This window comes from Cetorhinus maximus, chromosome 3 (assembly GCF_964194155.1).
Source record: "Cetorhinus maximus chromosome 3, sCetMax3.hap1.1, whole genome shotgun sequence".
NCBI classification, from domain to species: domain Eukaryota; kingdom Metazoa; phylum Chordata; class Chondrichthyes; order Lamniformes; family Cetorhinidae; genus Cetorhinus; species Cetorhinus maximus.
Window position 1 is genome coordinate 46,662,662 of NC_135881.1, and position 13,087 is coordinate 46,675,748.

Here is a 13,087-nt window from a genome sequence, read left to right on the forward strand (position 1 = left end):
GGGAGGATTCCCTAAGCCAAGAGTACGCCCTTTCGTGCATGTGCATGAAAGAGTGCACTCATCTCCCTGAGGCTAAGTGCTGCCTCCGGGAGATCGGTGCCAAATTTAAAAATGTTAAACGTAGAAAAATAAAATTTCCCTGACATGTTCCCTCATGTGACACTGTCACGTGAGTTGGGACATGTCCATCACTTTTAATTAAACTTTTATTAAATTTTTAAAAACCTACATGAAACCTCACCCTACCCGTGGATGAGGTTTCATGCTTTTTCTGAAGCCCACCAGGGCTCCCGGCCTGCCCGCCAACCTTAAGGTTGGACGGGCAGGTCCTTTACCTAGTTCAATTAGTTTTTCAATGGCCTCAGTTGGCCATTGACAGGTCGGTGGGTGCACAGCTGATTTGGCTGCACCCCCGCCGACCTGAAAATTGAAATGACGTGGGGTGACGTCAGGAGTTCCGCCCCCTGCTCGCTGACCTCAATATCCTGCCCACTGTTTAGCTTCTTCTGGCTAACTGTAACATTTCACCCTCTCTTTGGAAATTCAAACCACTCTGGTTTATCTAAAAATGCAAATATTCCTTTATACCTCATGTTCTAAAACTTCAGCCATGTTTACTTATTTAGCATTTCAAATCTAGCTTCTGTTCTGATACATCAAAGCCTTCAGACCAGCTGTCTTTAATTCAATTAAGACACACACAGACACACACACACACACACTACCCAGACCCCACTATTCCTACCTTACAATAAATCCCAATAACATTATGAAAATTATTATATTTTCATGACAGAACACCACCACCTGCAAGTTCCCCTCCAAGCCACACACCAACTGACTTGGAACTATATCGCCATTCCTTCATTGTCACTGGGTCAAAATCCTGGAACTCCCTTCCTAATAGCACTGCTGGGGTAGCTACACCAGATAGAGTGTAAGAAGGTGGCTCACCACCACCTTCTCAAGAGAAATTAGTGATGGGCAGCAAATGCTGGGCTTGCCATCAACATTCATATCCCAGGAAAGAATTAAAATAAAGAAAAATATGTTATGTATAGCAGCCTAATAAATTCTTATCCTTAGTTGGTTAATAGATGCATTTTGGCTGTCTGCAGCATGTGTTACTGTCACCAGGGGGTAGTACAAACACCTTTAATGGCATTTTATTAATAGCACTCACTCCATAAGAGCCCTTTCTTGCCATGGGAGTTCTTACTGACAGTCTTTCACTGTTTTACATGTTGCCTGTAGGCATCCCTGACTGTAGAACTATGGTTTCAGATATTTAATTAGGCATTACTTTAGTTTGATTTTCTTTAAATAATTTTCTTTGAGCAAAATAATGCATCTGTACATTTTCTGACCTTAGTTTTTCCTTTAGGAACATAATAAATCCCAGAAGCTCGCAGGAGAAAATATCGACGTTTCCACGACTTTTTTCCATCTTCTTTTACATAGAGGGTTCCTTCAAGCTCTGGTACAATGACAGATGTTCCACAGAAACATTCCTGTATGCAGAAATACATTCAGTTTACGTGACAGGAAACATTAAACATCTAAAGCACTTACTATGTTTTTATAAAGCTAATAAACATGACTTATAGCCAGGTCAGATGCTCAAAGTGGGACTATTTAGTGCGCTACAACTCTTAGAGAAACTGGGCAGTCAAATTTATCAAAAATGATATAATCAAGAAACTGGGATGCCTGAAATTGTCATAATTATTAGTCTGAGCTCATTTCAAAGCATATATTCTTACCAGGAAAGTTCCAGTTGAAATTTCAGTTTGTGCCAAATTTATCAGGGCATTAAATTGGCCTTAGAGTGTTTGGACTACAAAAGGGAATTGTTCGGCCCTTTATCATGTTGAAGGAGCTAAATGTTAAGAATCATGCTAATGTCGCATTATCACAGCGATGCCCACATCTCGTGAATGAATAGAAGAAAATGTCCTATCAATCATAAGGCCACTCTTAAGAAAAAGAAACACTCCACCACAAAATCAGCTTTCTTATTGTGCATAAAGAGGATTAAAAACAGATTGCAGGCAGGGTACATACTTCAACAAGGGGAAGTGCCCTTTCATCTACCAATCATCTTAAAGTTTGCGTATTCAACTCTGGAGTATTTATATATTCATCTCGCTTGGTTAGCTTATAAAAAGAAAGGCTTTTGGCAGCTGTGTACCTTTTTATAGTAAATGCTAATATCGTACATTAAAGAAAGAAATGTCTTTTACATTGCTCCGTTTAAAACCACAGGAAGTCCCAAAATGCTTAACAGCCAATTCACAACCCAAGAAAGAATTAAAAAAAAGAAAAATATGTTATTATGTAGAGCAACCAGAGAAATTCTCATCCTCAAGATAAAAGCAAAATACTGCGGATGCTGGAAATCTGAATTCTTATCCTTGGCTGGTTAATAGATGCATTTTGGCTGTCTGCAGGATGTGTTAACATAGCAACAGCTCCAGCAGTAAAGACAATTGGTGTCTTCAGTAAAACACGGGAGGAACTGATTATATTTCAGTGTTGGGAAATCCCACCAGCATAGACTTTTAAATCTGGGACTTCTTAAAAAGACAGTCTTGTAATATCTAATAACTGGCTTTAAATTTTTATTTAGTGCCATGTAACCTATACTTGAAGGTTCAAAGTACTTTCCTTGGGTTGTCTTCAGAATATTTTTGTGGAGATCCTGAAATGGCTCAACAGAATTAAATTACAATCAACATTACATGTGTTGCAGATCTAATGTGTAAATATAGGTAACATGATGCGCAATAATAAATAAGCCAGTTATTAGACATTGAGTCTAGAATATCTCTGTATGGGGGATAGCACTGAAAGAGAAAAGCTCCTCAAACATTCATTGACTTAGTAAGGAAGCAAATCAAAGAGAGAGTGTCAATGACCCAGAATTAATCAAAAGGTAGAAACTAAAAGGAGCATCTCAATGGCAGAATCTGGACTTTTTACATTTACAACTTACAACAAAAGTAACTTTTGACCTATACTACATGAAAAATGTATTAAACATTTTGAAAATTTAATATAGGTATTTAAATATTAAATAATAGCTATAAATATTTTTGAGACTGGGCATTTTATGATTCCTCATTTAAAGGATGTATGTCTAGGATTTTCTAGCTCTTTGATAATATAGTCAGTTCTTCCATGAGTTAGCCTTTATTGCTGGACCTAAATGTATGTGAGATTTGTCACAATTAAATAGAGTCAAAATATGAGGAAAGTTAAAAGTTAAAAACCTGGAGTTCAGGGTGAATGGTACAGCACTGACTGATGTATTGTGTCTGGTTGACTAAACCTGTCATCCTCTCTTAATGCCTCCTGAGTAAGAATCAATGAGACCTCAGGAGAATCCTCAGCTGTCAATGTAAATTAAACGCAAACTCATTAAGTGAATTGAGAACCTCACTGGCTGCTGACCCGGAACAATGTCACCAGAAATTTTATTTTCAATGTGCGCCTTCCCAGCAGTATGAAAGAAAATTGGTGCCTTTGGCAGGTTTCAGAATTTTCAAGGTGTATGAGTGGTGCTCAGGAGCTACCAATAGGATTTAGGGAAAGGGAATAGTTGGTCTAATAGAGACTGGGGCTGGGATCTAACCAGCCTCGGTGAGGAAGGGTCAGTGGGGGGTGGTGACAGGCTGGAAGGCAGGTGGGCCAGTAAAACGCCAGGGTGCGGCATCGGAATGGCTCTCCAATGCAGCCATGCTGCTGGGGAAGTTTCCCAACGGTGCAGATGACAGTGGTTCAGCTGCTGGCCAAACAAGGCAATTTGAATAATTAAAGGCACAATTAAGGGCTATTTTCCCAGGCAGGCCTTCCAGCAGGTCCCGGGGAACCAGGGATCTGTGGAACAAAGAAGGAGCTGAGGGCAGGGAAGGCAGCCCCCGTAGCCCCAAAGATTTCCCCAGCGGTGTTTTCCCTCCAACACTGGGCCCCATGAATTTTTAATTTTTTTTAACTTACCTGTTTTAGGCCTGAGGCCTTTTGCATTCCTCAACAGCGACCATGTCTCCCAGTGGTGCTGCTGAGGCTTCAGAGCTGCCAGCCTTCTGATTGGACCGGCAGCATAGAGAGCTCACCTATTATCTTTAATTGGACAGTCAGCCTGGCAGGAAAATTGCCAATGCCATCCTACTGCCCACCTTTAAGGGCTCAGGACCCAGGTTTGGTGCCTATGTTGGCACCTTTCCCACACCCTGATAAAAACCTGTCCTGGGTTTCAGGACCACATGTCACGGGGCAGAATTTTCCCCTTGGCGGGGGAGTGCTCGACAGCTGATTGGGAGACTCCACAAAGATCCCCCACTGACCCCTGGAAAGGGCTGGAGACATAGAAGCTGAGGGCCACCTTCAGCGCCACTGGCATGGTGTGTCCACCCACACAGTCAGAGCTGATCTCAGGGCCTATCCTTTGACAGATGGAGGTCACTGTCTCCATTGAGAGACAGACCCTCCTTCGGCATTGCACCTCAGACATATTGAGGTAGCTGCATTGCCGCCTGTAAACTCTGGCAGCAGGATATTGGCGTCTTCTGTGACCCCTTCTGCTCGGGCTTCCTGTTGGCCTTCCACCCCTTGTTTCTGCGCCTCTCCTCCCACAGGTCATAGCTGAATAGGGACACCTGGCCTCCTCTCCTTTCTGCCCCTCTCTTCCTCCTCAGAGGAGGTGCCTCCAGTGGAAACCACAATCCCCATTACCAGGGTAAGGGAAGGCTGTCTGATACCTGGAAGGCCCCACGTGGTGTGAATCCTCTGGGGGCCTGGAAGACAACACTGAGTCCTGAACTGAAGCCTCTAAATGCTCTGAATGCAGCTCTGAAGTGAAATGAAGCTATCCTGTTCACAGAAGCAAGCAGCAGCAAGTGATATCCAAAACTCCTCACTGATCGCTTTGTCAAGGCCACTGACCCCTCTTATCCTGCCCGTGGATGAGGTTTTGATAATTGTGGCTTGCCCGCCTGCCTGTTTTGCCTGTGCGATGGCCTAAAAATCGCACGGGCTACGTAAAGTCAGAGACAATTGGTCTCTCAAGGGCCTTAACTGGCTACTTAATTAATGGCGGGTACACCTCTGTCTTCATCACGTGCCCACCTAGCGAAATATCGTGTGAGTGTGCGTTGTTGTCGGCATGCTCTGCCGATGTCAACGGGCTTTATTTCATGCTCGGGCGTGTCGGGCATGTGCCCGCATTCCAAGGGTAAAATTCTGCCCTTGATTTCCAAGTTTGTTATGGTTCAAAAGCTGGTTTCATACCAACGGTCACAAAAATGAATTTGTTATATGCTTCCATTACAAGAAAAGCCTTCTGTGACTTTGTGTCTTTTTGTGATTGGCTGAGTCCCTATTACATGGAATAAAATAATTTTCACTTTTGATTCACAGCCGTTTGAAAGTATCTACAATATTCAGGAAATAACATTAGCCAAGAAGAGCTGAGGGCCAAATTTTCTATCCAAAGTCGGGAGCGCAGACACGACTTGAGAGAAAGTTCCCTGAATAGTCTGATTTTCATTTGTGGGATGGGGTGGGTGCTAACTGGAGTTGGGCTTGCAGGCCCCAGAAAGGGTTTGGAGGTAGTCACAGGGATTGCTGGGTGCTGAATCGGGCTGCTTGTTAGACCTGCCTCTGTGCTCCAGAACTTTGTCTCAGCTGTAAATAAAGCAATAAAACCAAAAACAGCCCTCAAACCCTCACAGCTCACACACTCCCCATACCCTATCCATGCCAAATCATTCCACCTCATACCCCCACCCACCTCCCATGGCTCCTCATATATTCCATGCTACTTTATGCCCTCCATCCACCCACCCATGGTCTTTATAGCCCCTATGCCAGCTTAGTGCCAACTCATGTCTCCCACTCATCCCCATGATGCCTTATAGCCCTTATACCATCTTAGTGCCAAGTCATGCCCCCCACCCACCACCCTTTGCTCTTACATCCTCTATGCTAACTCACTGAGGATTCACCATGGGCAGACCTCAGGAGTCATGCTGAGATTAAATAAAATAAAGTTCAAAGTATCTATTACAGTCTTCACTATTTAAAAAAATCACTCTCATTCATAAAAACCCATTCAATACATTTATATTCATTCAAGTACTTTATCCCTTATAAAAGCAAATATTTCATTCAATTGTTTAATCCCTTAAGAAAACAAAAATTTGCATTCATTGCCCCACATGTTGCGTATCACTGCTCAGTGGTGCTCTGCTGCTACTTACCTTCATTTAATGTGTGGTCATGTTGCTTTCTCAATGTAAACATTATGGACATTGAGGAGTAGGGACAGTTATTCCAATAGCAACACTGAATTGTATTTCATAGTGAAAAGATCCTATTAAAATCATGTGATGTGTAGCTAGAAATATTTGAATCAAACAGAAAACAATAATTTAATCTTTGCACTGTAGTTTGCTTATAGTCTGGAATTTATGCTCCCCTGCTGGTGGGTTTGAAGGTGGGTAGATACATAAATTATAGAGGTGGCTTTCCTGCCACCTCCCCACCCACCGCCAACTTATCTGACATGTTATTGGGGTGGGGGAGGGGTGCAGTGAAGGCATTGAGTGGCCTGTCTGCCCTTGGGCTTATTGAGGCCTCATCCCATCCCGCCAGTATGGGGGAGGCCCATGCCATGTGGGAAGCCCAGCAGCTTAGGAGGGGTGGGTGGGGTGGAGGGAAGTTCCTTTGTGAGTCCCCTGGGCCCATTGGAGGCTCCCCTCCTAAAGGTCATCCTCCAATTTAATCATCCGTTAGCCTCTTGAGCCCAGTTCCCCACCCCGCCCTTCACTGAGACCCCTGACCCCAGACTTATGTGGGATCCTCAGAGTGGTGGGACTGCCTGTGGCCCCAGCAGCGACCACCGCTCCTGATTGGCCGGAAGCTCTCCTGAGATATGGGTGGAAGTCTCGCATTGAAGCAATTAACACTGCTCCTGGTGTTAGAGTCATGGGATCGTGGGTGGGCTACCCCTGACTTTTTAGCTGGCGGGTGCGGGGACTGCAATGCCCCGTAAAATTCAGCCCTATGTGTCTATCACTGTTGGTATCATTGACTCTAACACTGGTATGGGCATCTGTGTCAATTATTATTGCGTTATATTCCTAATCTAGTGTTGTCTATTTTTTTTATTCATTCACAGAATGTGGGCTTCACCGGCTAGGCCAGCATTTACTGCCCATCCTTAATTGCGCTTGAGAAGGTGGTGGTGAGCTGCCTTCTTGAACCGCTGCAGTCCATGTGGTGTAGGAACACCCGCAGTGCTGTTAGGAAGGGCGTTCCAGGATTTTGACCCAGCGACAGTGAAGGTGATATATTTACAAGTCAGGATGGTGAGTGACTTGTAGGGGAACTTCCAGGTGGTGGTGTTCCCACCTATCTGCTGCCCTTGTCTTTCTGTACGGTAGTGGTCGTGGGTTTGGAAGGTGCTGTTGAAGGAGCCTTGGGGAATTCCTGCAGTGCGTCTTATAGAAGGTACACACTGCTGCTACAGTGCTTCGGTAGTGGAGGGAGTGAATGTTTGTGGATGTGATGTCAATCAAGCGGGCTGCTTTGTCCTGGATGGTGTCAAGCTTCTTGAATGTTGTGGGAGCTGCACTCATCCAGGCAAGTGGGGAGTATTCCATCTTACTCCTGACTTGTGCCTTGTAGATGGTGGACAGGCTTTGGGGAGTCAGGAGGTGGGTTACTCGTTGCACGATTCTTAGCCTCTGACCTGCTTTTGTAGCCACAGTATTTATATGGCTAGACCAGTTCAGTTTTTGGTCAATGGTAACCCCCAGGATGTTGACAGTGGGGGATTCAGTGATGGTAATGTCATTGAACATCAAGGGTTGATGGTTGGATTCTCTCTTGTTGGAGATGGTCATTGACTGGTACTTGTGTGGCGCGAATGTTACTTGCCACTTGTCAGCCCAAGCCTGGATATTGTCCATGTGTTGCTGCATTTGGACATGGACTGCTTCTGAGGAGTCGCGAATGGTGCTGAACATTGTGCAATCATCAGCGAACATCCCCACTTCTGACCTTATGATGGAAGGAAGGTCATTGACGAAGCAGCTGAGGATGGTGGGGCCAAGGACACTACCCTGAAGAATTTCTGCAGTGATGTCCTGGAGCTGAGATGACTGACCCCCTACAACCATTAGGCTGTGTTAGGTATGACTCCAACCAGCGGAGAGATTTCCCCCCTGGCTCCCACCTGCAGTTTTGCTAGGGTTCCTTGATGCCACACTCAATCAAATGCGGCCTTGATGTCAAGGGCAGTCACTCTCACCTCACCTCGGCAGTTCAGCTCTTTTATCTGGTAACAGTTGCTTCTGTCTAGAATGCCAAAAAATCCTTTTGACATGGTGCCAAGAAAGAAAAGATGCCAGTGTAGTGTAGTGTCATCAGTATGATATCATAAAATCATTTTCCTAACAGCCCTGAAAATTGTTCCTATTGACATATCCAATTCCTTTTTGAATCTGCTTTCACAATCTTTTCAGGCAGTGCATTCCAGATAGGGACAACCTATTGCAAAAATGTCTAATTTCATGATTCATATTGTTTTAGGAATATAACTTTTTTTAGATGTTGTCTTTCAGCAGGATAAGTTGAGGCACAACTGGCGAGAACATGAGAAGATGTGAAGGGGTCGCCCACATCTGAAGGTTCATGCAGAGTTCAAGGAGAAGGCAGCCCAGCTGGCAAGTGTGTTGTGAGACCGGGCAATTGCAGATGGGGAGACTGGATTGGGCCTCCACCTAGTCGGAATCCATGCATGGGATAGAAACCTAAGGGCCAAGGGTGCCTCCATGTTAGAGGCAACTCATGCTGTAACTCATTCTTTTCTCCCTCACTTACAGGTACCACCAGGAAGAGGTCAAGGCCCAAGCCAGAGGAATCCCTGTCAGGCCTCAGCAGAAGCCCAAGCCCAGGGAGGAGCCAGGAGAAGGGACAAGAGGAGAGATGTGCACCTGTACAGGCATCACAGCAGACGCTTGCACCCTCCACCAGCCCAGAAACACACCTCGGTGGGTATGAGATCTAGGGTAGGGAAGATCTCACACTCTACTGGTCACCGCATGGACATAAATCTGCAGCAGGAGGAGGCAGGGTCAGCTGAGCTCACTGGCACTTGGAGGAGTGCTGGGGAAGAGGCATCTGCGAGGTCCGAGTCTGATGGTAGGCCTCTGGAATTGGCCTGAGTGAAGACATTTCTCCTCATCTCAGTCCAAAATGGCTTACCCAGTATCCTGAGATTGTGACCCATTGTTCTAGACACCCCAGCCCTGTCGGAATTTTATGGGCAGAATTTTTAACTCAGCGGGTGGGCGTGTGCCCAACCCGCTCATGCGTGAAATGACACATGTTGATGTCGGGCAAGCTGCCAATACCCACGCGTGCCCGCCAACCATTAAAAGGCCTGTTAAGGCTATTAAAGAATCAATTAAGTTAAATTTTTCGCTGCCTGTCCAACCTTACAGTTGGCGGGCAGGCGAAAAGGCCAAGGAGCCTTTGCATTTTTTTTGGAAACCTGATCCATGGGCGGGAAGAGGTTTCCAAAAGCAAGTAAAAATAAAATAAAAGTTTTAAAATTTAATTAATAACATGTCCCTGCTCATGTGACAGAGTCACACGAGGGGACATGTTTTATTACATTTTTCAATTCTTTATTTTTTGTTTCAAACCCTTCATCTCGCTGAGGCAACTCTTCACATCTGGACAACACCCCCAAATGCCCCTTCACACCTGGACACTCCCCCAAATGCCCCTTCACACCTCGACACCCCCATGCCCCTGCACACCTGCACATAACACCCCACCCCCCCGCCCCCCGGCCCCTCCCAGTACCCACCAAAGCCCTTCCCACCCTCCCTCCCTGTCCATCTGCCGCCTTGCAACACCCCTGTAATACCCTCTCTGGTGCCCCCAACCACCCACGCCCCCCCCTGCTAGTGCTGAACCGCCCCACCACCTCTTCATTCTTCTCCTCACCTTCTTTTAACCGCCCCCCCACCCCCGCAGACCCTCATTGCCCAATAGTACCTGCTGCTGCCTTCCACCTGCAGCTGGACGATCCGATCCCAGGGCGAAGTGCCTGGAAGAAAGTCCGATCCCATGGCAAAGTCGTTGGAAGAAGGCCTGAAGGCTGAGCGAGCTTGCTATGTGGAGAACTCCCACTTTCTGGAAGGTGCTTCGCAGGGGACACACGTGGATGAAGCTCCACCCAACCTGTGCTGCACATGCGCTCCAGGGTCCAGTAGCTGGTGGCCTCCATCTTGTCTTTGGATGTCCACAAGCTGCCCAAGGCCTTCTCAAGGTAAGTCCTGACTTTTGCACACTACATTGGTCCAGACATATTCTGGACTGGTGTGTTTTCCTGTTGGCATTGCGGATGATCGACTTGGGGAGCACGATTCCGGTCGGGCCTTCTTCAGCATCCCATTAGCAGGATGCAAATTGGTTTCACTTTGGCCGCTGGTGGGAATCGTGACCCGCCATAGCGGACAGTAGCGGAAGATCTCACCATAGGGGAGGCAGTGGCATAGTGGTATTGTCACTGGACCAGTATTCCAGAGACCCAGGGTAATGCTCTGGGGACCTGGGTTTGAATCTCACCATGGCAGGTGAAGAAATTTGAATTCAATAAAAATCCGTAATTAAAAGTCTGATGACGACCATGAAACCATTGCTGATTGTCGTAAAAACCCATCTGGTTCATTAGTGTCCTTTAGGGAAATAAATCTGCCATTCTTACCTGGTCTGGCCTACATGTGACTCCAGACCCACAGCAATTGTGGTTGACTCTTAATGAGGGATGGGCAATAAATGCTGGCCAAGGCAGCAATGCCCACATCCCATGAATGAATAAAAAACAATTTCACACCGGTGTGAAACCGATTTTTGGAACTCTCACCAAATTCTCCCCCACTGTCTGCATTGATGGGGGCATGAAGATATCCACCCAATATGTTTACAGTTGTCTTCATAAGGAATTTAAATTACTCGTGTTACTTCCTAGCTCAAAGAAAGTTTGGAAAACAACTGGTTAAAAAAAGGAAAGTCTTAAAGCATCCATATACTTTTCAGGTTAAAGGACGGGTTTAGGGATTGAAGTTAACTAGTTGGAATATCTATATGGAACCACCCAGGGGTGCCACGTTGCTGTGGGATAGATTGCAGCGAGGTACCCTTTTGATTTGGGTTTATCTGTGTTTTTTCTCACAAACACAGGCAATTTACATCTGCAGCTGGAACATCTTGGAAACAGACAGAGAGTGAAAGCTGTCAGCAGTTGGTGCTTGGAAGCAATGGAAACCAGAAGCAATATCAGAAATAAGGGTGTTTTCTGATTTTGGAGTCACTGAGCAAGAAAGCAGCTTGAGCTGGGATGTCCACAATCTTCAGGAACTTAAACAGAGTTGGAGGGTCACCCAGCTGGATGCTAGGACACCAAGAAATCTCATACCTCAGAGAATAGCAGGAACACTGAGGGGAATCAAAGTGAATTCCTGAGAGGTGTGGCACACTGTGATTTGGTCCTAGGAGAAGTGAAGGAACCCTCAAGACCCTGTAAAGTATAGAAGAACTCTTGAATGGAAATAAAAGTAGAATGGGGAGTGTCCCATTGGGACTTTTGGATTTAAAGAAGCGTTTACAAAATACAGGGCCGTAACTTGCGAACCCCCCATCACCGGATTGGGGAGATACCCCAAAGCTGCGCTCGGGAATCCCTCTTGGAACTTCATGGCAATTACAGAAGCGCAAACATCCTCTGGGCAACTGCCCTGTGCTAGGAGCCATCCAAAAATGTAACTTAAATCACAAACTTCGGACGGTTCTGACAGGGTTACATCAGTAGTTACTCAGAAAAAGTTAGAAGAATTAAAACCTCTTCTAACTTCTGGATAACTATTCTAAAGACCCAGACTGGACCACCCCACCCCCCCAACGGGACTCCCTGCACACTCTCCTGACCCTCCCCCCCCCAGGGCACCCCCCCCACCCCCTGACTAACCAACCCCCCCATGACTTTACCCCCACTCCCTGAACCCCCTGATTTCCCCGCCTGCATGGGAAACCTCCTTCCCCCCTGCAGGCCCAACACTCAAGCCCCTACTCCACGAATCGACCTATCCCAACCTGTCCCGACCCGACCTGACCTGACACCCCCGCAGGCCCAAACCCCACTGACCCGACTCACCCACCCCCGACCTCCGACCCACCCTCCCACACCCCAACCCCACCAATCCTGACCTACGAAGTATTCCCCAATGCCCTGGTCTCAGAACCAACCCACACCCCCGACCCACCTCTCAGCACCCCCAATCTCCAAGCCCCCAAAACCCTCCTGACTTCCAACCCAGTCGACACCCCCTGAGGTCCGACCTCCCCCACTCCCTCGACTTCCGACTCCTCCACCCCCGACCTCCACCACCCCCTCCTTCCCCCACACCCAACCTACGACCTCCGATCCTCCCCACCCCCTACATCCCATCCACTTACCTTAGACAGTTACCTTCTCCCTGTCAATTTCAATGGGACCTTTAACTTACCTGGTTAACAGCAGCTAGTGCCATAAAAAAGGGGCATGTCCTCCTTCAATTTGATGGAACTGGACTTTGATGCTGGGCCTCAGAGATGAGCTGCACTGCCTGGATCTCATCCAGCCTAAGTCAGAAGGTTAGGCGAGACAGGCATGGAAGAAAATCCACGTAGGTAATTGGGCATGGAGTGGCAATCCACTGATTGCCACTCCGAGGAAGTTACAGCCCATAGTGTTAAGTCTGTAGTACTTGCTTTGTTTAACTGTTGTACAGTAAAGATTTTTATTTCAAACATGAAACTTGAGGCATAATTCTTTCAGTTAATAATTGGGAGTTCGATTTTCTTTTTAAGGAGTTACGGGTCTCCCTCAAGATCTGGTTTCAATTTTAGAAACATTGTGTTTGGGTTTCATATTAACAATTAGTATTTGTTTCCCTCACTGATGTAAATTCTTAGTATGATGACCTGTGATATAATTTGATATGCACCAAATAAAATAGTGGATTGTTATAAA

The 13,087-nt window shown here is 46.3% G+C and overlaps 1 protein-coding gene across 2 annotated transcripts in view; it reads right to left on the minus strand.

The window, feature by feature from the left end:
- The window catches only part of apbb1ip (amyloid beta (A4) precursor protein-binding, family B, member 1 interacting protein), a 172,775-nt gene that overhangs the window by 13,234 nt on the left and 146,454 nt on the right, over positions 1-13,087 (minus strand). For both annotated transcript variants that reach the window (XM_078538048.1, XM_078538054.1), the window contains exon 9: positions 1,368-1,511. In XM_078538048.1, the coding sequence (XP_078394174.1) occupies positions 1,368-1,511 (144 nt within the window). The remainder of the gene's footprint in view (positions 1-1,367; positions 1,512-13,087) is intronic.